Consider the following 26,902-nt stretch of genomic DNA (forward strand, 5'->3'; position numbering starts at 1 on the left):
CGAGCCTCATGTGATTAACCGATGACCCCTTAGCATGTTGTTTGGTTATGTAAACATAATGTTTAATCTCAATCTATAACTGAACAAGTATTTTTTAACCGACTTCAAAAAAGGAGGAGGTTACTCAATTCGACCGTATATAATTATATTTTTTATTTTTTATTTTTTTATGTATGTTCGGGGATAACTTCGTCACTTATGAACCAATTTTGATAATTATTTTTTTGTTGAAAAGGGGATATCTCTGGTGTGGTATCGTGATAAGAAAACCAGGGTCTGATGATGGGATCCCAGGGAAATCGAAGGAAACTCTCGAAAATCCGCATAACTTTTTACTGGGTGTACCGATTTTGATGATTTTTAAGTTAATCGAAAGCTGATGTTTATTATGTGGTCACATTTAAATTTCATCGGGATTTGATTACAACTTTTGGAGTAATCTTTGATAATGCGTATTTACTTGACTATTTTTTCGTTTACCTACGTTGCTTGCTACGTTACTTGTCGATATAATCGAAGTCGGTTTTTTTTTTCGTGTGCCTTCAAACACAATTATATACCATACGGTTACTTTAAAAAAATAATTAGACTGATATTATTGTTTAAGATATTTTTATGATAGTTTTAACAACGTAAATTGCATTCTTTACTCAAATTTTCATTCAAATTTTTTCGGATTTGCATTTTGAACAGTTTAATAATAGCAGAAGTATGTTTGGAATGGAATCTTTGCGTGGCCAACACAATGTTTGACCACAAAAAGATCCATTTGTATACAAGAGATGAGGGTGAGTCTAGAAGTATGATTGATTTTATAATAGTGGATGAAAGACTGAGGAAGAAAGTGCACAGTGCTGCCATAGATTATGGTAATTTTTTTTATTCATGTCATGTTTTTCACTTCATTATATTTTATTTATTTATTTATTGCCATATAATATGAACTAAAATATTAAGTATTTTTCTTTTATAACAGTAAATAAATAAAAATAAAATATATTTAATTAAAAAACATAACATGAAACAAGGCTGTATGGTCTTAGACCTTTGCCTTTACAGTTATTTAAAAAAAAATGAACTTATGCTTACATTGCTTTGGAGCGAAATGATAAGTGGCGCGCCATTTTTTTTTAAAGCATCTATATCTGAGTCATTAAACATCAGTTGTATCGTTTGTTAAAAAACCGTGTGAAAACAATAAGTTAAAGTCTGAAATGTTAATATCAAGTGCGAAATGTGAATATAACATCTGAAAGCTACGGAACTAAGCATGGTTACCGCAAGTTGTATCGTTTGTTGATCTTAGAGTCGAGATCGTTTTTACGTACTCCTGTTCGAAAATAACTTATAAAGTTGCAAAACGACGCATGGATTGCACTGCCCGCAGCGCCGGAGCTAAGGTGAAGTCAGACGCGGAGCTCAAAGGTATTATAACAGCTTTAAATTCTTCCTCTAATCTCAAAACTTTAACCATGGATATCTTCATAACCATGGGGTTTCGAAGTGTAGCAGTGTTACCTTGTCTAGCTTCCCCTACACCCTCCGCCCTAAATACCCAAAAACCCCATAACCCCGCACACAAGAAATATATATATAAAGATATATCGTCTTATTTCTATGTATATTTATAAAAAAATATATTTGTAACAGTCGCCTGTTACCTGTAACACAACCATTAAGTTGCTTACCATAGGAGCAGACGACCGTGTGTGTGAATGTTATAAGATACAAGATACTTTTAACTACACTAAATAATTTATCACACTAATCACTTATACGCCACGTATCGAGTAGCAACGTCAGCCGCACAATAATTAAGCAATAACTGCTTCTTGACTTACAAATTATCATATTTATACTTAGGACAAGAATCCCGCCAATACATGACAAAGATGGCGGCTGACCAATCAGAAAATTTGTATGGACTGTTCGGCAGATGTTGTCTCTATCTTTATGTTCTTCCGGTACTTCAACAAATATTAAACAATCACAGCAAGAACAATACAATCTTATAAAATTGTTAGAAGCATAAATTTACACGATAACAGTATTTATTGTGTAACTACCCCGCAAAACACATAACAAAGATAGTGATTGACTAATCGTAAATGAATAGGTATTAACCATATGGAAGATGGAGTCACTATCTTTATACTGTTCTGATATTAAGCGAATAAACAATAAGAGTAATATCGACACAAAATCCAATATTTTAATAATTGTCGGAATTACAAATTTAAATGTAAGTATGATGCCTATACATCTCTTAGATAAACAGCCTGTCTAATACATCAACATTTTTTAAATTATCTTTAGCGCATTTAATATTAATAATCATGTACTAATTCCCCCAATTCTTCTCCGACTTGGAAAAAGTAGCCTGTGCCCAGCAGGAGGGTGTTATAATAGATTTAAAAATTAAAAGACGAAAGTGACCTGCTATCATAGCAGATGAACCGAACACATCCCTTACACTCGTTGGGTCAAATTGATTACCGCCTGTGATCACAGCCAAAACATAGGTGTTCTGTGAATGACTCGTGGAGCCAACATCTGGACTTGGATGTTAGCCAACCGTAATAACTGTATTAACTCCTTGGCTCAATGTTTGAGCCATAATAAACTTTAACATATTTACAGTTTATACTGTAGACAAACTTGAAATAAACTTTATAATGTGTTTTAAAGTATCGGTAGTTGACACGTAGAAGACAGATTAAATGCTTGCTCGCTCCTCGCTCACACAACACTCTCATGTCATTTTAAAATTCTTGATACATCGGCGACGTTCCCGACTTGGTCACGGGTCACAAAGCCGTGACCGGCTATAAACAGAAAAGACAGACATCTAAAATCAAATTGTGTATCAAAATGTGACATATTAAACAAATTGTTGACTCGTATGTCATTATCGCTGACCAGTAGTCGGGTATTTTGTTTCATATTACAAAAGTTTAATTTATATTTTTATAATTAGTATATTATGACACTAAAACATCATTTATATATAAACTAACGACCCGCCCCGGCTTCGCACGGGTGGAATGCTGATACTAAATATACTACAGAATGTCTTTATTTTTAGTATGAAGCTAGCTTATAGTATGGTTATTATTAACATAATAACAACAACATTCAAATATACGTCGTTAGATCACGCGTTGTTACAGAATGCGTTGAACAAATAAAGGTTCACTGCTCGTTCCCCGTAGGTGATAGCGTGATAATATATAGCCTATATGTTGACCCGACTTCTTAATAATATTCGTGCCAAATTTGAAGTAAATCCATGCAGTACTTTTTGAGTTTATCCCGGACATACATACAGACAAACAGACAAACAGGCAAACATACAAAAATTCTAAAAACTATATTTTTGGATTAGGTATCGATGGTAGATCACACCCCAAGTATTCTTTTAAAAAAATATTCAATGTACAGTTTTGACTTTCCTACCATTTTATTATATTTATAGATATTTTATTGAGTATTATAGATATCTTATGAAGCTACTTGTCAGCGTAGACATTTCAATTCTTCAATGCGAGAAGTAAATTAATAGTAAATTTTCAGAATCACTGAAAGACTTGTTTATTTATCTCTTAAGTATCAACAATGTAAATTAAATTTCTTTGAAATTAATTTCGTTTTGTCCTATTTTTATCAGATGTTTTACTAAATACGAAAATACTTGCTTCCCATATATTAAATATTTAGCTTGAATAATTTACACTAAGTGATGATGCCTCAATTTTATATCTATAAACTAGCAACCCGCCCTGGCTACGCTTCCCGTTTCGGCGGGTGCAATGCTGATACTAAATATAAAATACAAAATAAATATTTGCAATGTAAGCGCAAAACAATGTGTTTAATTAAGACATCAGATTAGAAACTTCTAAAACTATCAGTGTTTCTCTACTATATTATGTTTGTATTGGGTATATATATACACCTTCCTCTGGAATCACTAATGCATTTATTAAAGAAAATCACATCAATATCTGTTGCGTAGTTTTAAAGATCTAAGCATACAGACAGCGACTTTGTTTTATACTATGTAATTATAGTAAATTATATCCTCTATAAATAGTCAAAACGAGTTTTTTTTTGACTGGCGAAATATCGAGGTACTGAGGTGTATGTAAGACGCGGAAACAATGATCGTCCATATCCAAGACCAACGAACGAGCTCATTTTCCTTCGCCGCGGGGTAAGACAGGGGGGTGTACTATCATCGAAACTGTTTACCACTGCGCTGGAGAATTTCTCCTAGACCTTGGATTAGGGGGGATGGTCGATGGTACTCTTCTCGAAGTTGTTATGTCTACCTAGAACATACTATTCAACTAAAGGCCGAAACAACTTCGAGAAAGAAGCCTATAGGAGGATTTGGTTGGGCTGAGCGGCGTTTGGCAAGCTTTGCCTCGAAGATTTGGTGATTTAATGGTGAAACAACTTTGAGAAGGAAGCTGATAGGAGGATCCGGTTTCGGCTGGGCGGTGTTTGGCAGGTTTCGTCGAGTCTTCGAAGATTCAGCAATGCTTGAAGACAAACGTAATTTGCCGCAATATCGGTTTTAGTTTACCCTGAAAAAGACACCTGTAACTATCTCATTATTGTTTTTTTTTTTAGAGTAAAAATACTATAATTTTTTCGTTTTATGTTTTACTAGCTACCCGGACAGACTTCGTTCTGTCAAAAGTTTATAGTAAAAATTATTGTTATTATTTTTTTTTTTTGTAATAAAAACCTTGCGTGGGCTTTAAGGAACATAAAAAAAAAATAGCCGAATGGGTCGAGCCATTCTCGAGTTATGGCGCTTAGCAACATTAATTTTTATTTAGGTATATAGTACGTGTATATAGATAAGTACGTGTTTCTGTTAGAGTAGGTAAGTAATTTTCTTCAAAACTAATAATAAACTTCATAGCCCTCCATTTACTTCTTTTGACAATATTCGTCTCGTCTGTAGGTCTGTTGCAAACGACTTGTGAACCAACTTTGGGCGCGAGCCAAGTTTATTAAATTTGTACACAATCCGATACGATGTTTTGTGGTTTCGGTTAAAATAATAGTAAAATACGATCATTTTCAACTAGTTTACTGTCTGTTAACTGCTAGTTTTGTTTGATAATTGTTTTAAACAACAAAGTTATAAATAACTAAATTACATTTATAAAAAATAAGCATATTATATTTTAATTAAAATTTGATTTTTTTTTGTCATTTTAATGTTTTGAAAGCACCAGTACAATTTTATATATAATTATATACATGTCTGTATATATCTATATCTTCTATTTATATACTAAATACGTGAAGCAAAAACTTTGTACCCCTTTTTACGAAAATTGCGCGGATGGAGGAGTATGAAATTTCGCACACTTATAGTTTATGTAGAGAAGAAGTGCAGAATGCTAATATATTTTTAAAATTATGCATTAAAATACATTAAATCTATAAAAAAAAACTTTAACACACTACCATTTATTAGACACGCACACGCATGTATTACTACACATTTTGTTTAATCTTCAAACTTATAATTTAAATTAATTCTGGTCAAATTTCGACCACTGTGCGACCACAAGTATATACATAAATTGCTTTATGTTTTTTTTTTAATTTTTGTGTCTTCGCAAAATTATATCATATGTAATTAAATCCAATACCCCTTAGATATTAAGTTTTTGAAGCTATAGATCCAATTATCTTTCGTTGTGAAATTCTAAAGCGAAGCACGATCGAAGAGTAATTTCTAAAGAATTCGCCTTCATACGTTAATATTATAATAAATACTTTAATCAGACTTGACGACGCTTTCGCTATTTCTAAAGATCGGAAAGCAATATCGTGAGTGAGATTGATTTGTGACTTATGACCATTGTATTATTTATTACAAATATGACTTATTGACCATATTATTGTTCACACGCTATCGTCATTAATGAATTAAATCGAATATTTAATATGTATATAGAAATATATTGCTCAAAATCTGGAACAGCTCGGCTAAGTTTATCAACCTTATTATTTAGCTGTGATCTTCTGTAAGGTCTAGGCACTTGCTCAGTCAGTATGTTCCAGATTTTAAACAGGCCTGCTGTGCTGTGTGTGTGGCCTCAGTTTCAATTTTCAAACGATTTTTTCATCATCTAAATGCCATAGTCGTTCTGAATACCATGGTAGCATCGAGGACTACTAAAGTTTTCGATGTTGAAAATTAAACATTGTTTTTATGGGTGAGGGTGTGCGCATTTACAATAGAATCCGACAAACGATTTTACATTTGCCTATACATAGCTCAAGCATATTACTTCTACCTCGATTACGGTGTGGGTTTAGTAACTTTCTGAAGAAAATTTCTATTTGAAAAGTATTTTCAGTAAGCTCTTCCTACAAAGGTAGAAATAACATACGGATAAATTAGAGGTCCCATGCTAGTCTTGACTCACCCTAAAGTTAGGATCACCATAGAAAACACCCCTTTTGTACGAACCACAGACATTAGACACATCGTATCCGCCAGCGGAAACGAAGTCCAAGAAATTCGTACTGTTCACACACGCTAAAAGGCGTGATGATTCTCTCTATTCTAATGACGTTTTAAATCGAAGTGCGATTACCCTTACTCAGGACAAACTCCTCTCCAAGCCTTCTTAAAGGCATTCCATATTTCCTTCGTAACTGGCATCTTTAGCATGTTGGCCTTTCCCACTTATGATGGCTGTAAAAGTCACTAGTCTGTCGAAAAAAAGTGGAATTAGTAGAACTTTCTTTTATCTCGTTTGACCGAATATTTAATGATTGAATATTACGAGTATGCAAAAGATTTTTTTTATTAAATACTAGCTGCCCGGACAGACTTTGTTCTGTCAAAAGTTAATAGATTTTCATTTATATAAATTTAAAAAAAGATATTTTTTTTAGAGTTAAAACCTCCCGTTAAGGAACATACAAAAAAAAATAAGCCGAATTGGTCGAGCCATTCCCGATTTATTCGCTTAGCAACATTCATTTTTATTTATATAGATTAATTAATGGCTTTCGTGCTAATTGTTCTTAGCAAAATATGCTATGCACGCTGAATTATGTAGCTTAACATCGCTTCAGCCTGTAATATCCCACTACTGGGCATAGGCCTCTTTTCCCATGTAGGAGAAGGATCAGAGCTTAATCCACCACGATGCTCCAATGCGGGTTGGCAGATATATATTTCCTCCTATGAGTAACGGTCGCTATCAGGTGTACATGATAGCAACCGGGACCGACGGCTTAACGTGCTCTCCGAGGCACGGTGGGGAGACCCACTAGGACTGCACAAACACCCAGACCACGGCAAACACCTGTATGGCCAATACAAATGTTTGTCATGTGCGGGGATCGAACCCGCAACTGCCAGCGCAACAGCTGTAGCTTAACATAACTATAATTAATTAATTAATAAATATTATAAGTAAAATAAAGATTAAAAAGTTGTTATAGAACGTACTTACTTGGATAAAAAGATTGCCTAAAGTGAGAAATAAAACGATTTTTGATGGCACTTTTTTGAAAGCCTTGAGTAAAAAAGTTTTAATTAGACAATTTAATACAGGTGTGATTTTTTTTTCAGTGTATATCCTCGTGCGTGATAAAACTCCGGGTGAAGAGACGAAGCGAGACCAAATTACGTAAGTTTACTTATTTTTGACATAACTTTTGTAAGTAGCATGTTGTGAGATTTATATAATAGTTGATATATATTATTAACCCCGACGTTGGCCGATTATCAGACCTACCCTATATGCACACAAAATTTCATAAGAATCGGTCCAGCCGTTTCGAAGGAGTATGGTAACTAACATTGTGACACGAGAATTTTATATATAAGATATATAGAATCAAGACTCGACATAACTAAATAATACAATGAAATCGCTTTATTTCAGAGCCCTTTTACAATTATTGTTCAATCACAATTCTTATTTAATTTTACTTTTAATTCGACCGTTTGTAAAACGTTGCCCGGCAACCCCCTACATTCACGTCTGCGCACTGTTGGTTCATCTTGCAAATACTATATCATTCGACGGGCAGTTCCTTCATGATGTCAGGCCTGTTGCACCCGTTGCTACCACCCATATTAAGGTATTAGTAGTACATAGGCCCCGGGACAATTTGCGTTCGATGTTTCGGTTTTTATCAAAATTAATTACCTCGAATCTCGGGACTTTCCGTAAATTAATCTAATTATTTCATATTGCAAAACTTTCATGTTCTGACGCGTCGAATCTGTATTGTATTATTTTAGTATTATACGTTTAATTTGCGTATTGAACTATTTCAATAGAATCATTAAATAAATATCTAGCTTATTTGAATTGAAACTAGCTAATTATCATTATTGTTGAGTTATCTTACCACAAAACTATTCGTTATTATAAGACTTACTAGCTGACTCGACAAACGTTGTCTTGCCGCTAAAAGCTATTTAAAAATAGGGGTTGGTGGTAGAAGGGTGAAAATTAAGGGTTGTATGTATTTTTCAACGCAAATAAAAAAAAGTAAAAAAAAAATATATGATTTAGATAAATCATATATTAAAAAAAAATATTTAAGGGTGGAGTACCCTTAACATTTAGAGGAATAAAAAATAGATGTTGTTCGATTCTAAGACCTACCCAATATGCACACAAAATTTCATGAGAATCGGTCAAGCCGTTTCGGAGGAGTTTAACTACAAACACCGCGACACGAGAATTTTATATATTAGATTATCGATGATTCGATACTTGTTTATTTGGTCTATTTACGGCCGCAGACAACCGTTTCGATGTAGCGGTGCATGTAGTCGCCCAAAACACCGACAGTTTGCTGGTTTATTTTTAAATATAACTAGGTCGGTAAACAAGCGTACTGCTCACCTGGTGGTAAGCGATTGCTGTAGCTTATAGACATCTGCAACACCAAAAGCATCGCAAGCGCGTTGCCGAGCCCATCCCCAATTTCTCCCAGGAGCTCTGGTCACCTTACTCAACAACAGGAACACAACACTGCTTGAAAACAGTACTATTTAGCTGTGATCTTCTGTAAGGTAGAGGTGCTACCCCAGTCGGGCTTCTTCATATTTTGAGCAGGAAATTTCCTGCTATGTCGTACCTCAGTTTAATTCCCGCCCGCTCGAGATGAAATATTTGTAAAAATACAAATATCCATTTACAGGAATCGAACCCACTACCGCCGATGTTTAGGCGCCTACACTATGTATACGTACTACACGTATACGTCTTATGTCGTGTAGAATTAAACGGCTGACAATAGACCGCTTACAGTATTTTTTAATGTCAATATGAGATCACTCTTTGTGTCAATATGAGATATCTTTATATATATATTTATTTATATATTATCTATATCTATATTAATATGAGATTACTTTTTTCCCATACATTTATTATATACTAGCTTTCACCCGTGTCGCTCGCATTATTTTTTTGAAATAAAAAGTATCCTGTGTTACTTCTAAAAAAACAAAAATACCTTTAAGAATATGTGTACAAAGTTTCATGATGATCGGTTAAGTAGTTTTCGCGTAAAAGCGTAACAAACAAACTTACATTCACATTTATATTATTAGTAGGGAAGCAGGGATATCTTTTACTACATAATTATATCAATCGTAACATAGACCTAAATTACCTTTATTATTACGAGATAGGTAATATTTTTACATTATTTTATCTTTAGTAATATGCTGTGTGGTTACGGCATTAAAGAATATAGTCACCCCCTCTCTTCCCGTGGGAGTCGTAAGAGGCGACTAAGGGATAACACAGTTCCATTACCACCTTGGAACTAAAAAGCCGACCGATGGTGGGATAACCATTCAACTACTAGCTTTGAAATATACAGGCCGAAATCGGGCAGCAGCGTCTTCGGTGCGACAAAGCCAGCGCTGCGGTCACCAACCCGCTATCATCAGCCTAGCGTGGTGACTATGGGCAAAACACATGAATTTACGCAATTTTTGGCTCGAACTTGTGGAGGCCTTTGTCCAGTAGTGGACTGCGATAGGCTGATGTGATGATGTGATGAATATGCTTACTATTTACTTTTGATTTCACACTACACAGGTGTTATTTTAAGTATATTTTTATTACATAACGATCGTTAAGCAAGTATTGTATTGCGCTTTTCCCGCTAAATGTGATTAAGAACAGAGAATGGCTTCCTCAAAGCGACGAACATTGCTCTACAAACGGATCAAACAATAAACACCCCTAAAGTCCATGCTATAAAGTATAAAATACAATAAATACATTTTCTTCAGAAAATTGGACACAGTGCGCTGTCTAAATCAAATGCAAGCGAAACAAAGGAATAATTTTGATGTGATAGAGTTCTAAAGTCGGTGAGTAATCGTTCAGTTGCAACTTTGTCGACGTAACGCAACGAGTTAAGTATAGTACGACCAGTCTACGTTACTGGACACAGCCTTTGAGGTTACGTCGCGGTGTTGCCATCCGATTGTGGTACCCTCTATTTAAGGCAGTAATGTATATAAAATATCATTAAAATAATGTTGAGTTAATTTTTTTGAAACTACGACGTCGTAGTTTCAATTCTTTAACTACATATATATACAAATTTATTCCAAGGAAATATATATTGAGTCTATCGAAGCCTACACCTGGATAAAGGCGTGGTTAAACAGGCTATATAGGTTGCTTTTGTTCTCTTTCGGATGGATAGTCTCATTTCATATCCTATCTTTGAAAGAAACTTCAAGCATAGCCTTTAACATAACATGTTGAATCACTTGCGGACTAGTCTCTGTTCACGTGCAACAAATATCTTAATGACTATTCTGACAGAAGCAACTCTCTAGTTTTCTGTGTCTTACCTACATATCTTTTTTAATAGGCCTACTCAGCGTATCAATTTGCTAAAATATGACGAAATATTTCTAGCAATATGCAAATTTGTTATTAGAATTTTTGCTATACGAAATAAAACGCAGAGTCCCACGAGCCACAGAAATATGTTGAAATATTTTAAATAGAAGTGTCAGTTACAAGCTACGCTGTAATAACATTTGAGTTTTTAATCAAATGTTTATGTATAAATATGTATGTAATCGGTGTTTAGTTACATCGTTATTGGTAGTTTTTTTCTTACAACATACACACACAAATTGTCGAATATTAATGAAAATTAAAGATGGCACCTATATCCTAAACTAAAGCTGCTAAGAAATCTGATCGTACATTCAAAATCAGCGCAAACAAATTAGAAAACAGTAGAAAAGCCTCATGTCAAAAAGTTTAAATTTGTTTTCATATGTTTTGTTTATAGTTGCAAAGGTACTATAAGTATGTATTTATTTTAAAACTTAGCAAAGTATATTTATGCAGTAGATATTATAAACCTCTTCATCTTATATTTGCTATCAAAGACACGAACAGTTGTTTTCTTTCTTATCGAACAATAACAATCGTAAGCTACTGTTATTTATTTTATTTCGTTCCAGTAGCACGAGTAAAGTTTATTTCACAGATCACTTTACTGATATAATTTATCAAGCAGCCTATTTTACGGGCTTTTGATCAGGACTTATAAATAATTTTTGAATTTACATGTTTTCAAAAGAATATTCATATAAGTATACGTAATTAAATTAATATAAACCAGGTGTTATTTGTTTATGAAATAAATAAGAATCGTACTTTGTTGTAAATTTAGTCATCTATGAAGAATAATTCAAAACCAAGTAAATACTTAAAAAAAAAGTATGTAAGTTAATTTAAGTTTAATACAATATTACTCAGAAAGATGAGAAATCTGCTGTTGACTGTGTTAGTATAAACAAAAAAGTTCATTTACGTTAAAAAATAAATTAATTAATTAATATATAATAGCTTAAATAATTTACAATTGCGGCAACACTGTTCAAAAAGTAGTGTGAGCAGGACGGGAAACATTGTCGAGTCACCGCGACGGAGCTGGTCGGTGTAATATATTGTATGTCAAATAGTATCGAAAAATTACCCTGTTTCGATACCATATTAATATGGTCATATGTGATGGTGGTGCGTGGTAGGTGGTGAAGTGGTAGAAAGTGAGTGGTCAGGACGGGGTGAGTGAACTCGGGCGCGACCAGCGCTGCGGTGTCAGTGCTTTGACAGTTATAAAGTTCTTTTTTTATTATTATATCTGGTAAGCCGTGTTTTATTTTTTATTTTATTTGACGTACGCATTTAAAATCTTTATTTTTCTTTGTCTATTTTGTATTATGCTTAAAGGCCAGTAGTGTCAATGGCGCCAAAAAAAAAAAAGAAAATACAAAACCTACAAAACTTTTAATTAAAAATTAATATGTATCAAATTCAAAATATTGCATTGAAACTTAAAATCAAACACTAATAAAAATTTAAAATGTATTCAATGTAATTACAAACATGAAAAGTAAATTATAAATATAGGAACCGGCTTACAAAAAATCATAAAACATAACCGGTCAACCTTGACGGCGATCAGAGTTAGTGAGCTTCATATAGTAACAATTTTTCATCGATGAAACAAGTTTGTTAACTTTTCTATATAGTAAAAGTAACTTTAAAAATCCAGTCTCTTCTATTTAGTATATCTGTGAAAACTTAAACACAGGATTATACTCTCAACTGAGCTGAACTTAAAGAACCTTCCACTATAAACGTCCCACTCCTGGACAAGGATTATAAATTGTTAAATGGTTTAGTTGAAGTAGAAATATTCTGCAGGGCTAATCGTCTAAATAAATGAACACTACCATTCTTCGCGCAGGAGAAGGAGCTTAATCAACCACGCTGCTCCACTGCGGGTCCGCAGATATGTTATGAGTAACGATCCCTATCAGGTATTTATGATAACAACCGGGACCGACTACTTAACGTGCTCTCCGAGGCACGGTGGGGAGACCTACAATGATAGACATCCAAACCGGAAAGAAATATTTGTACAAATACAAATATCCATCCCGAGCGGGAATCGTACCCGCAAACCGTTGGTGTTTTAGGCGACCACGCGCATCACTACACCAGACCGGTTATTTTTGTATTATTTTAAAGAAATAAAACAAAACGAAAAATCTTTTCAGTAATAAGCAACATACAATTATACGCTCACGTAAATCGTAGTACATACACATTACATATTGATGTGATAACATCTCATACCACTTTGCAACAAGTATATGAAAATGAAAATATATTTTTTTTCATCTGAAAAACTATTATTCTTACGGTTTTAAATACTTTTATTAAAGCTTGTTTTTCTTCCTGTCTCTTTTAATGTATTTAAAACGATACAAATAATTTGAACAAAATCTGTCTGCCGGTTTCCAGTCAGTTATCAATTGAAAAATAAAAATGTATTATGACCCTACCTGCTATATATTGCCTGATTATAGGAAACGGTTATGGGACATATGATCATATGATGAATGGATATGTAGTTTTGACTAGGCCGGTCGCGTTTGCAGTGGCCCAGCTTTCTGCCCCGAGAGTTGGTCCGATCCCGCCCCGAGTCTTGGAGTAATATATATTTATTTATATGTGTATTCTTTTTAATTACACTTGTAATAACAAAAAGTTCATATTTTTAATTCGATGAATTAATTATGACTAGCTGGGCCCGCGGTTTTACCTGCATTGATTTGAGGAAAAATAGCCTGAAATTTAATAAAAAATTTAACGACCGTCAACCATGTTGACGTCGTTTCAAAATTAAAGCATGTGCATTCAAAATTAAGTCCTGTGTATAAATTTAATAATTAATTAATTTACAAAACCAAAAGCAATAATATTTTTTTTTAGTTGCGGACGCCGGTAGAACAAGCCTTTATCTATAAAGTGATATATAATTTATGTAGAGTAATTATATTGTGAGGTTTTTCTAAAAAGGGACCAAACATCTTAACCTTAGCGTATTAATATATATGATGATGTATCATTTCAGACGTAAAACACTGTGAAAAATTACCGTGTGGCGTATGTTAATAACTGTGTTTGCTGGCAAACGAAAAAAAAAAATAGTCAAGTAAATACACATTATATAAGATTACTCCAAAACTTGTGATCAGATCTCGATGAAATTTAAATGTGATCACTTGATAAACATCGGCTTTCGATTAAATTAAAAATCATCAAATTCTGGTACACACAGTAAAAAATTATGCGGATTTTCGTGGGTTTCCCTCGATTTCCCTGGGATTTTATCATCAGATCCTGATTTCCTTATCATGGTACCACACTTAGGATATCTCCTTTCTAACAAAAAAAATATATCAAAATCGTTTCATAAACGACGAAGTTATCCCCGAACACACATTTAAAAATATATATATATATATATATATATATATATATATATATATATATATATATATATATATATATATATATATACATATATATATATATACGGGTATATACGGTCGAATTGTGTAACCTCCTCCTTTTTTGAAGTCGGTTAAAACATATTTTTACTAAAGTAATACAAGCATAAAACTATATTGAAGGATTTTAATTTTATCATATATAATATAAGGATAATAATTATATATTAATGATTTTAATGTTATATGAGACCTTAGTAATGAAAAATCCGAGTACGAGCACAACTACTAGCGGGTATTGAATCAAGGCGATTGGAAATAAAGACTTGCTGAAAGCCTTGACAATACCTCAAAACGAACATAAACTTTATACTAGTATATTTTTTTTTCGTATGTAGGCGGTGATATTTAAGAGGGCTAATTTGTTATCTGTTTTACACATTTATATAATAACCGAGGATGCCCCGGGCCTGCGTAGTTGTAAATTAAATTAAAATTAGGTTTAATTTCGGTGGAATATTTTTAGAATATCTATGAAGCTACAGTAAAGATATGGTTTTTTTTCCTTTAAATGACTTCAAATAATTAAAGTAAACGTAAAACGTAAGTAGATGAAAAAATAGTCAAGTAAATGCGTGTTATCAATGATCAAAAACTAGTCATCAGATTTCGATCAAATTTAAATAGGACCACAAGACAAGCATAATCTTTCGGTTAAAACAAAAGTCATCAAAATCAACAAATAAAATATTCATTTCATTATAATGAAACAACTTTTTCGGATTTTATCGCGGTTTATTAAGTTTTTTAGATGCCCGATGTTTAGGTCGGTCCTTTTTTTTTGATATCGCAGGGTAACCCATTTACGGGCGATATCCAGGATGCCCGGGTAGGCATTTCTAGACCGTATGTCGGCTTAGCACTTGGGGGTGCACTACCGACCAAAACCCCTGCGGGAGCCTTCAGCCGCTTTAATTGGAGGGTCCCGGATCTGCAGGCAACAGGATCCCTCCAGCGAAAGGCTGGCCTCGGCGAAAAGACCAGACTTCTCCTCCATGGGACTGTCCGGCTCACCTCTGAACAATCCCGACGACGCCATGTCTAGCAGGACCGGGTTCCCATCCCGGCCCGACATGTTTAGGTCGGTCCTCCCGTGATCATGGTTGCAGTAAAGTATCCGAAAAATGTTGAGCATGACAGCAAATAGCAAGGCCATAGTACCAAAATCAATAAAAAAATTGCTACATTTTAACATCAAATACGATAGAAACTAAACATTCAAACTATACCAATATTGAAGACTTGCTTGTGAAGTAATATGAGTAGTGCCTAATGATTATTGTTATGAGTGATGAAAAATAATTTAAATACTTTCAGATTGTTTTCGATTCAACCTTTGTTAGTGACTGTTACTTAATTTCTAACTCCGTGTAGGGCTTCAAGCGTTTCCTGGTTTCAATCCTATTTACTGCTTGCCCTACTTTCCGTATAAAACTGTACAATGTGTATTTAAATCGTATTATTTATGTGAATTTTCATGTTATTCAAGTGTCCAGCTAGTTTTTTAATGTCTGAATCAATCTCCTTCTACTGGGTAAAGACGGGTAGTTTGTTTCAACAATTGTAGATAACGTTATTTAACGAATTATGGTAGCCAACAGATAAAACTTTTTGACGTATTATTCTTTTTTACCATCGAATTACATTCTATTTATGGCATATTTATATATTTTTTTCAATACAACTAACTAAGTTGTCAAACAAGCGTACGGCTCAACTGGTGGTAAGCGATTACCGTAGCTTATAGGGTAGAATTGGCAATGCGCCTGTAGCACCCGAAGCATCGCAAGCGCATTACCGACCTTACCTCCAATATAAATAAATAATCCTTCTGTAAAGTCGAGGTCCTTTGCTAGTTGAGTTTAACTTAAAGGCCATGTTTGTATGTATTGCATAGGAGCAGTATATGTAGTTATTTTGGTAATTATACTATGACTTAAAAAAAGGAAATAACAACTGGAATTTGTAATTACAATGCTATAAAATATGAAACATTTGCCCCAATTAGGCATATGGCATTAGATGTTATGATCAGTAGTTCAACTAATTTATAGAGAAGTTAATCTGAAATGTATTTTAATCTTCCACTATTATATTCCAAACTATTTGACCAGATGTCGTCCTATCTTGCTGGCAAACATCATCTACGAGTTTCAAATGACTATTGGTTTAAACTTTCAGTTAGCCCACTCTTAAAAATTAACCATTTTAAATATTACCTCGGAGCGAAACAGCAAAAAATTAACTGAAACAAGTTCCATAACCTTGCATAGTCACATCGCTTCTTTAAAGTGTAACTGTGATTTAGTCATGCTGTTGTCATTAGACCCATTCGTCACATAACTGCTTCTCGAGCACCGTTCATGTTTCCGTGTGTGTGAACGTTATCTCATTATTCGTGTAACGACTATGTACTGTTAAAATTCTTTAAAAATACGCGGTTTTAATTACTTTGTTCTAAACATTTTTTTTTTTTTTTTTGAATATCATATCAAAAATTAACCGCTCCAGCGGGGTTCGAACCCGCGTCTCCGACTTGCCGTGTCGGTGCTCTAGCCAATTAAGCTATGGAACGATGCACCCGCTCGAGCGAAATTTTTTCGATATAATAATTTTTAATTTTCGGTTTAAGCGAACCGTGGCGCCGTCTATAGTGAGCTCTTTACAGAAACCCGTAACTATTCAAAGTTTCATATTACAATGAAAATCTTTGACAGGAGACGACACCGTGCTATTTTTAATATCTAAGATTTTTTATTTTTGTGTTACCCACATTAGGAATTCTAAACATTTTTTTTTTTTGAATATCATATCAAAAATTGACCGCTCCAGCGGGGTTCGAACCCGCGTCTCCGACTTGCCGTGTCGGCGCTCTATATAATGGAAGCTAACCCGAGCGATAAAATTATAATGATCAAAACATGTAATACTGTTAAAGAAATATCTTTTTGCTCTCTTTGAGCGCTTTAACCTTATTTACTCTAAGATTTCATCTATTTGCGCCTGACAGAGGGGAAAACCTCTATGATTAACGAATGGTCAGACAACAAAATGTCTCTTCCTATTAGGAGCATGATAGATGATTAGTTTAATTACTAACATACTTTTCAATTGAAAAACAAACATTCACCATTACAAAGTTAATGTACCAAGGCAGTCTAGACAAAATTTTGGTACACCGTTCACATCCTAACCTCCGTGTACCGTTCTATCAGCTTTGGAATGTACAGAGCACTACGTGGGTCTTCAAAATATAATCACACGAATATAACTTTTAGTTAAAAAGAAATAAATGTGAAATTCATGTACACAAATATGCGGAGGTCTGTAAGGAACTGGTTTCGCATTTAGCGGGTCACTAAATGACTAACATAAGCCAAAATACAATCCAATTCCAACCATAAACATTACAAATAAGATTTATTTTCGTACGTTTCTTTGTGATAACACCTCTTTCCGATTTTCCGATAGTGAATATCATACTTTTAGATCTTCGTCGAAATATCAGCCTTATTTCTTTTCAGATAGAGTTTAATGTTTAAGAAAATTATGAAGTAGCGATCATTGCATTGAGAGGATATTAAAAATATGATCATAAGAGCGTGTTACGACTGCGATATCAATGTAAAGCGATGTGTTTATATTACTACGGTCAGTGAAATTACAATGTTATTATAAACTCAATTTTCGACACATTTTTAAGAGTTCCTCGTCCTTTCCTCATAGTCTCGTTCAGTATTTTTTGACAGACATACTTTTTGCTATTATTATTTTAGTCGTAACGTGATAATTTGTAGCCTATAAATATTATAGTCAAGCTATCGCAAGAAATAACAGTCATCAGAATAACTCAAAATACGATGTATCATTGATTATTATAGTTTGTTGGAATTTAAGATTATCGCAGCTCCGCTTTTATAGGTTGTAGTGATTATGTAAAGGCCTTATTTGATAAACAAGCTATTAGAAGTAGAAATGATTCCTTCGACTCTGATAATACCTAATGTAATAGCAGTATATATAATTTATTTTGTAATAAATATTTACCTACTCTAATTATACATTACATACGAAAAATAATTAAATTAAATTGCAACTGTTGTAAGGTTTCAATTTTATCAGTGTACAATTGTATTACGAAGTATTAACTGCGGTACAACATAATCAATACATATTTATAATAAAAATGTAACGGATCACTGTCTGTACATGGAAGATATACGAGAAAAAATATTATTGGGACCTTTATCAAAGCAAATAGCACCCTATATCTGTGATTTTCAATATGCCGTTTACTTAAATGACTCTATAAATAGTCTTTAATTTTTTTTGTGAGATGGGAACAATATTAGGTGATGGTATAGTTGAGAAGTGATGACATAATTGGAGAAGATGGGTTCGTTAACGGTGGGTAAAAAAAAATCACCATTGCAAAGTTAGTGGTTTTAAAAAAAGTATAAAAAAAATCTAGATCTAGCTAGTTTATACTGGATTAAACTAGTGTATATTCTGTTGTGTGAATGATAAATCTCTTTAACTAAGAACAGATTGGTTTGAAATTGCATTTTAACATTTGATTAAAACTTTTCGATCGGTTAAAACATAAGCCTGTATAAAGTTACAATTCAATCAAATACAATATTGAATAGGTTATAATTATAATATCTACAGTCAGTATCTAAGATCTAGGAGACAAACATCTTAAGCTTGGCGTATTAATATAGGTGATACAAATTTATTCGGGAACAAAAAAGGTAAAAAAAAGCTAGTATAATGTCTCCGAAAAGGAATGTCACTCATATACGCGATAATAATACTTCGAAACTGATTTTCAGTGACCTCCTAAAATCTATATTACTAATTAAGCCATCTATTTTTACCAAGGGTATCCTCCGACCCCTTTACACCGTTCGGAAAATCGTAGTCTATACCATGGGTGAACCGTCTAAAAATAAGCACAAAGGAGGTTAACAAATCCGTCTAAATGTAAGTCACTAAAGCCACAAAACAGTTGGTCCAGAATAGATTCAAAGACAAAAGAATTTAAAGCGATTAGCGTTTGATAATGAAGCTTATCCGCTTACATTGGCCTATTCTTTCTGGATTTCACCCTGTGTTGTAACAATGACAGCGGTTTTTATTGCCTTTGTAATGGCTAATAAAATTTATCTCCGAGATCACATGCTCTCTGTTGGCGTCAGTTCGACATTATATTTCGGTTTTGAAAAGATTTCTCGGCAAATATGGCGTTTAATTGTGTGTGGAATTAGCTTTGATTCAAAATAAAAAGAAAAAGAAATTTGGAAGACTAGCAAGGGTAGTTCAGTCACGTTATATTGGAGTAATTTAAGGTTCTTTTTACTTAATTCGTTAAGGACTTCTCATATGAAAGGTACCTTCCTCACATTATCTCGATAGTCTTGAGTATATAGGGCGTTGATTCACTTTATTATTTCACCATAATCTTTTCGTCAACACCAAGTAAAATATTTTTTGATATTTGATTTGACAACCTGGACAATGCTATTATTATAATCTGTTGTCGTATAACGTTTACTTTTTTTATTTCTCAATTCGAAGTACTTTCACATTTCAAACTTTCTAGTAGAAAAAATGTTAAAGTACGTTTAAAAGTAATGGCAGCAAGATAGATGTAAAGTTTAATATTAGTTGGGAATCGCTCTAGTGCTATAAAAAAAATCTTTGATACTGTAATCGAGATTTCATATCTTTACTTGTCTCTGGTCTGGGTAGATTCCATTCAACTACACTCGACAGTTATTCAAACATGTGTTCTGTGACAATGCAGTACAATTGCTGTGTTTACACTGAAACGGTTATTGTATTAGCGTGTTTTGAAGTTGAAGACCTACTTTAATTATGCAATTTAATAACAAGTCAGACTCAACAACAGCACATACAAAAAGCAGGTTACGAAGTTTTACTACTTTTTGTTACAAACGTCCGGGAAGAACAGGATAAAGTAAATAATTAAGACGCGGCGTTCATTTTTAAGATTAAAATTTATTAGTGGTCTAACTTAATTTTCGAAATTACAAAGATAAACCACCAAAGGTGGTGATATTTACCTTGTGCAATTATCTTCCTGTTTATTATATCATTAAGCCGCGTACTCAATATGGAATTTGGATTTTAACTACTCACAGATACGAAGATTACTAGGTCTAATCCACGTTAGTCACGTGATAACAATGAACTAACTTGTTTAAATTGAATAATTAATATATATTCAGTATAACTGGATTCCTTTAAAATGTTCAGGAATTCGTTTCATTTGTGCTACAAAAAATTAATATATTATTACTAGCTGACTCGGCAAACGTTGTCTTGCCGCTAAACGTTATTTAAAAAGAGGGGTTGGTGGTAGAAGGGTGAAAGTTTAGGGTTGTATGTATTTTTCAACGCCAAAACATAATAAAATAAAAAATAAATAATTTATCTAAAAATTAAAATAGGGTGGGCTACCCTTAACATTTAGGGGGATGAAAAATAGATGTTGTTCGATTCTCAGACCTACCCTATATGCACACAAAATTTCATGAGAATCGGTCAAGCCGTTTCAGAGTTAACCGAACCGTTTCGAGTTTAACTACTAACACAGCGGCACGAGAATTTTATATAATAGATTGATGAGTACCTACGTACTTCAAATTTCAAAAAAAAAAAAAATTAAAAAAAAATTCTTCTCATTATTTTTTTCGTTTGAAAAAACAATCTGAAACATGTAAACATGAAACATATATTCGCATATATATGTTACCGTAGTAAAATGAAGCAAGGGAATCTTCAATCTTTTTTTTTATGGAACAGTTTACATCAATGGGACCTTTATGGGGTGGATACCACCACAGTACAAGAACAAGTCAAGTACAAGTCTTCTTGGCTTATCTCGTTTTTGCAACTATAAATGGAAATTACATAAATCCAATTTGGTTTCGTATATTAAAACAAATATTCGTAATAAAATCACTTACTAAATAAAGAAAACACCCGAAATTTGTCCATGCTCGAGGTTCTCGTATCTCGTACCTTTGCCCTTTATGAGCCATCCATCAGATCTTTATTTTCGCCCGTAGGATATTTAACCATTTATATGAATCAACTTAAAATGTTCTTTATCCAGAATGCTTTTAATCCTTGTAATGTCGTTTTGTAATTATTTGCAATTCCCATATAATTTTATTTAGTATACAGTGACCTCCTACGTGCGATTTCATATGTATATTATATATATTTATCGTATTGTCGTTTTACTTATATAAGACATCAACTTAAAAAAAATATTTGTATAAATTGAAGAAGATGATTTTACCAGCGTATACAGTAAAGTGATCTAAATTATTTTAAAAAGAAATTACAAAAAAAAAGAATTGTGTGGCTTAATGAAATCACGATGCCAGTGAAATTTTAGTGAATATAGACATTTACAACACTTACGACATGCGATAGAAGAACGAAAAATTTTGGGGTAATAAAATAAACGTTTCATCTTAATAATTCTTCTAATTCTTAAGAAAAATATACACTAGTATATTACGATCTAAATTAAATACCGTAAAAAAATAACCATACAAAACATAAAATGTCTAAAGCACACACGTTGCTTACATTTGCAAAAAAATCTAGCGAGACACTTTACAAAGATATTCGTACCTCATTTATGTTTCCCTTTGTCTGTTATGTACTTTTATTTTAAAGAGGTTAAAACCGAGGGTAACATAATACGTTTCTTTGAGATTAAATCAGAGGTAGCGACGGCGTACCTAAACCTGCCCGTCAACGTTAGGCTCTCTGCCAATTAGGTTATTTGTCTTAATGTCTGTCATGTTCAAAGGTGCGGTTAAGTCATGCTGTGGTGCAACTTTTATGTGTTTCTGTTGTAATTAGTGCTTCTTTGAAATAAAATAAGTTTATTCTAGCTGGTTGAGGACTTCATTTTTACTTCATTACAGTTGAAGCTTTGCTTAATCGCTCTTGTTGCTTCGCTTTGGTTTTGGTGAATGTATCTTTGACTATGCGTTTTGGTGGATGATTTTAGTTGATTAGTATTGGTGATAATAGACTCCTAAAAAAGGTTCAAATGAGGTTACACGAGTGTGCGTCGATGTTAATTGATCTTCAAGGAGAGTAGAAAGATCACTGTCTCTGTCAATGTCGGCAATGATTTCCTCCAAGACCTATCCGTCTACGACTCTACGGCGACACTCTGTTAGCGCCTGGTGTGCGTTCTGAGATGACTGGCGAAGCCAAACTTTGTCTTGAACGTTCGGCTGTAAGAGAAACAGTACAGCTGCCCGTCGTCAATGTACAAACTATTATCACAAGCTAGCTCGGCTTTATTGTAACAATCAATTGCGTTCTTTATTTTTTACGATTGCATGCTATTGTTATCTCAGGCATTCTTTACAAGAGTCTTTTAATTCGGTGATTACAAAATATACAAATTTAAGTATTAAAAAAGTTCATTCTTAAATTTTTTTTAAAGATAGAAGACTATGGGAAAACTTGTGATATAAATTTACGACGCTTGTAACCGTTTATTTAATCTTAACGTAATCTGAAGTACAGGAGAAATTAATTAGTAAACATCTCACATTCAACGGCCCTAAGGAAGAAATTCTCCCTGTATTGACGATCCTGTAAACAACAAACTATAACACAGAATACAAAAGCATTAACGCCTAAACCATGGCAAATATCTGTATAGCCAATAAAAACGTTTGCCATGAGAGGGGAACGAAACCGCGACCGCTAGCGCGATCGTTCGAGCTATAACCCATGACCGCTTCGCCATCGCGTTGTCAAACATACGTCAACAAATTCGTTTAACATATTTCTCTCCTGCAGAATATGATTACCATATATGTAATCATATTTGTTTGTTTGGTTCATCTAACAGATCTGATTTCACAAAATACCCAACTATTACGTTGTTCTTTTTCCACGTTTTGTTTATTATGCTGCAATATATCAAGATCTTACTGCGCACATCGACAAGAGTAAACAAGGTACACAACATGCGCAATTAATAGATTACCATCGACTTAATATTCTGTTTGTGTTATTATAAGACGTCAATATACAAAGTATGTCGTGTAATCATATTTAGTGATTTTATATTACTCATCTGTATAATAGACGACGTGTTTTCGCAACGGTCACAGAACTGGTTTTTGGCGGTTGCGCTGGCAGTTGCGGGTTCGATCCCTGTACATGGCAAACATTTGTATTGACCATACAGATGTTTGCTGTGGTCTGAGTACTTGTGCAGTCCTTGTGAATTTCCTCACGTGCCTCAGAGAGCACGTTAAGCCGTCGGTTCCAGTTGTTATCATGATCGTACATGCGTGGTGGATTATGCTTTGATCCTACATGGGTAAAGACCCCTATTCCCAGCAGTGGGATATTAAAGGCTGAAGCGTATAGTTTAGTGTAGTAATTAATTCGGGCTACGGTAGAGCGTTCATCAATGCCGATTTGTATAAGTAGTTTTTATCTGGACTGGTTGTCTTTACTGATTTCCATATTGTTAGTTCTGGCTGTTATTATAAATAGGCGATAATGGTCGTAACTCTTGGTTGGGATATTACAAGCAAACATTTTTTATTTATATTTATATAGAGAAAATACTATAATCTTAACCACCTGAAAATGCCGTATATTATTTTGCAAAAATGATAATAATCTTTAATTACCAGATCGATTTTTATCAATCATATCTGAAAAACTACTAAAGAACGCCCCTCTTTTTGAGTCATATGTACTCTTGTGACTTAGCCGATGAATGTTAACATGTAAATCACTCATTTTGATTTAGATTTTAATCTGCATAAAAAAACATTACGACTCAAACCGTACAAGTTTGTACCTAAATTGCAAATGAGTTCGCGTCATGCCATTATTTATTTAATCCACTATCCACCAATTTTTGAGGACCATCAGGTTCTCAAAAAATTTCTAGTCAAAATAAATGTAGGTATTCAACAAATAAAATATATGTATTTAATAAGACGCAAAAAATATAATTGTGTTTGCAGGCAAACGAAAAAAAAAAACTGACTTCAATTATATCGACAAATAATACAACGTAGGTAGACGAAAAAATAGTCAAGTAAATACGCATTATCAAAGATTACTCCAAAAGTTGTAATCAGATCTCGATGAAATTTAAATGTGACCACATGATAAGCATCGGCTTTCGATTAAATTAAATATCATCAAAATCGGTACACCCAGTGCGGATTTTCGAGAGTTTTCCTCGATTTCTCTGAGATTCCATCATCAGATCCTGGTTTCCTTATCATGTTACCACACCAAGGATATCTTCTTTCTAACAAAAAAAGAAGTTATCCCTGAAAATACATAATATATATATATCGAATCATATATCGTAATATATATATATATATATATATATATATATATATATTACGATATATGATTATATATATATATATATATATATATATATATATATATATATATATATATATATATATATATATACTAGCTGACCTGGCGAACTTTGTACCGCCTTCTTTATTTTTTTCTTAAATATAATAATTAATATATCAAAATAAAATATAGCCTATCTTTCAAGTTGGATCGAACTGCACATGGTGTGCGAATATTATTATAATCGGTTAAGTGGTTTAGGAGTCCATTGAGGACAAACATTGTGACACGAGATTTATATATATTAAGATATATATATATATCGGTCGAATTGAGTGCTCCTCCTTTTTTGAAGTCGGTTAAAAATATAAATAATTAATTTTGTTAATTATTAATGTTTTTACGGTCAGTGAAACAAAAAAAAAAAACTAAAAAAAATGTCGTGCTTCTGAAGAAGTCAACGATAAAAAATACCTAAATTAAAAACTTTTCAAAAGTCAACAGCCTGTGTAGAAGAGCAGCTTTTATTTAGTATTCCACGTGAGGGCGTTACAATAGCTACATTAGTCAACTCTTGCCTCACTCGCGTTGCATATTTCGCTTGCAATTCTGATTGTTATCACATCGTCTAAAGGATAATAGTTGCTTGAACAAATTTAATCATCCATTGCTTAACTTCCGACTACGGTATACATTTGGTTTATTAATTTAAACCTTATTTTTATCGCAAAATGGTTGGTTAAAGTTTGTGCATTGATATCAGTACAGTTGAGTCATTGCTCAGACAGTTCAGGAATTTAAGATTGCTGATTGAATATGAATTATAAAATACATTATGTACGTGTAGGCTATATTGTAATAAATCATAGATTCACGTCGAATGTTTCAAAAGATTGATTTTACTATTATTTTGTTGTAACTTTGAAAGATGGTTCTTTTGCTTCTGTTACACTCTCTCCTAACTATAAGTTGTATATCTTCTAAAAAATACAAAATACATAACTGAGAGTCTTTCATACTTATCTTTATTACATCAGTTTTCATATCAGGAATAAAGATTTTCTTACTTCACTTTAAATAATGTTCTTTCCCCCTAAATAAAAATAAATAAAGTAACTGCTGTTTTTATCTGAGTAGGATAGGAGAAATATATAAAGCGCAGAAAACGTCAAATATGTTTTCTGAATGAACAAACAATTCAACAATATATTACTATCATGCACCAATAACTTTGCACTGATACACAATTTATGAGTCACAAAATTTACTATCTGAATTTCTAAGAAAAATACTATTTAACTTTAAAAAATACTGTAAGGAAGCATTTTCTTGAAACTCAACAATAAACGATTTATAAGTATATATGTATGTATGTATGTATGATAATTTATAAGTATATATGTATGTATGAGCGTATGTATGTACATTTATGTATGTATGCATGTAATGTAATGATAAATGTCATATAAATGTAAAGTGTAGGAGAATTCGGTTGAGGTTGGCGCCGTTTGGTAGGCTTCGCCGACTTCGAAGAGTCCGTAATACATAGTGTTGCCCAAATTCAGTCTTGGTCTTGCAGTCTTGGTCTTGTTCTTGCGTTTTTGCAAGACCAAGACCAAGAACAAGACCGCGTATTTTTAGCAAGACCAAGACCAAGACTGACCGTGCAAGACTTGAGCAAGAACAAGACATAGCCTGCAAGACTCTTGCGTCTTGCAGCTAGGACTTAGCGCTATTTCACTGAGTAGTTAGGTGTAACAGTTCAGGTAGGTACGCTTAGGAATTCTATGAGACGCAAAAAACTGTATCAAAGAATATGAAAAACTGGACCTATGCGCATTACGACTAATACCATAAACATAGCGAATAAAAAAATATCTATTAAAATCAAACTGAGTGCATGCATAGTTATGTTTTAACCATCGGCACTTTGATAATGCGGCATCAAAGGTTTTGTACTTACTTCTCAAAGAAATTTGCCGCTTTTCGGAAGTACATGGTTATGATACACGCGCCGGCGGCTTCTTTTGAAATCTAAAACAATCGTTGCCGCCACGCCGAAATCAT

The 26,902-nt window shown here is 33.3% G+C and overlaps 1 protein-coding gene across 1 annotated transcript in view; it reads left to right on the forward strand.

Annotated features, from left to right (window-relative positions):
• LOC123660970 overlaps positions 1-26,902 on the forward strand; it is a 178,959-nt gene that overhangs the window by 2,842 nt on the left and 149,215 nt on the right. The window contains exon 3 of the mRNA XM_045595987.1: positions 7,619-7,676. Within this exon, the coding sequence (XP_045451943.1) occupies positions 7,619-7,676 (58 nt within the window). The remainder of the gene's footprint in view (positions 1-7,618; positions 7,677-26,902) is intronic.

Source organism: Melitaea cinxia, chromosome 16, assembly GCF_905220565.1.
Source record: "Melitaea cinxia chromosome 16, ilMelCinx1.1, whole genome shotgun sequence".
Lineage (NCBI taxonomy): Eukaryota > Metazoa > Arthropoda > Insecta > Lepidoptera > Nymphalidae > Melitaea > Melitaea cinxia.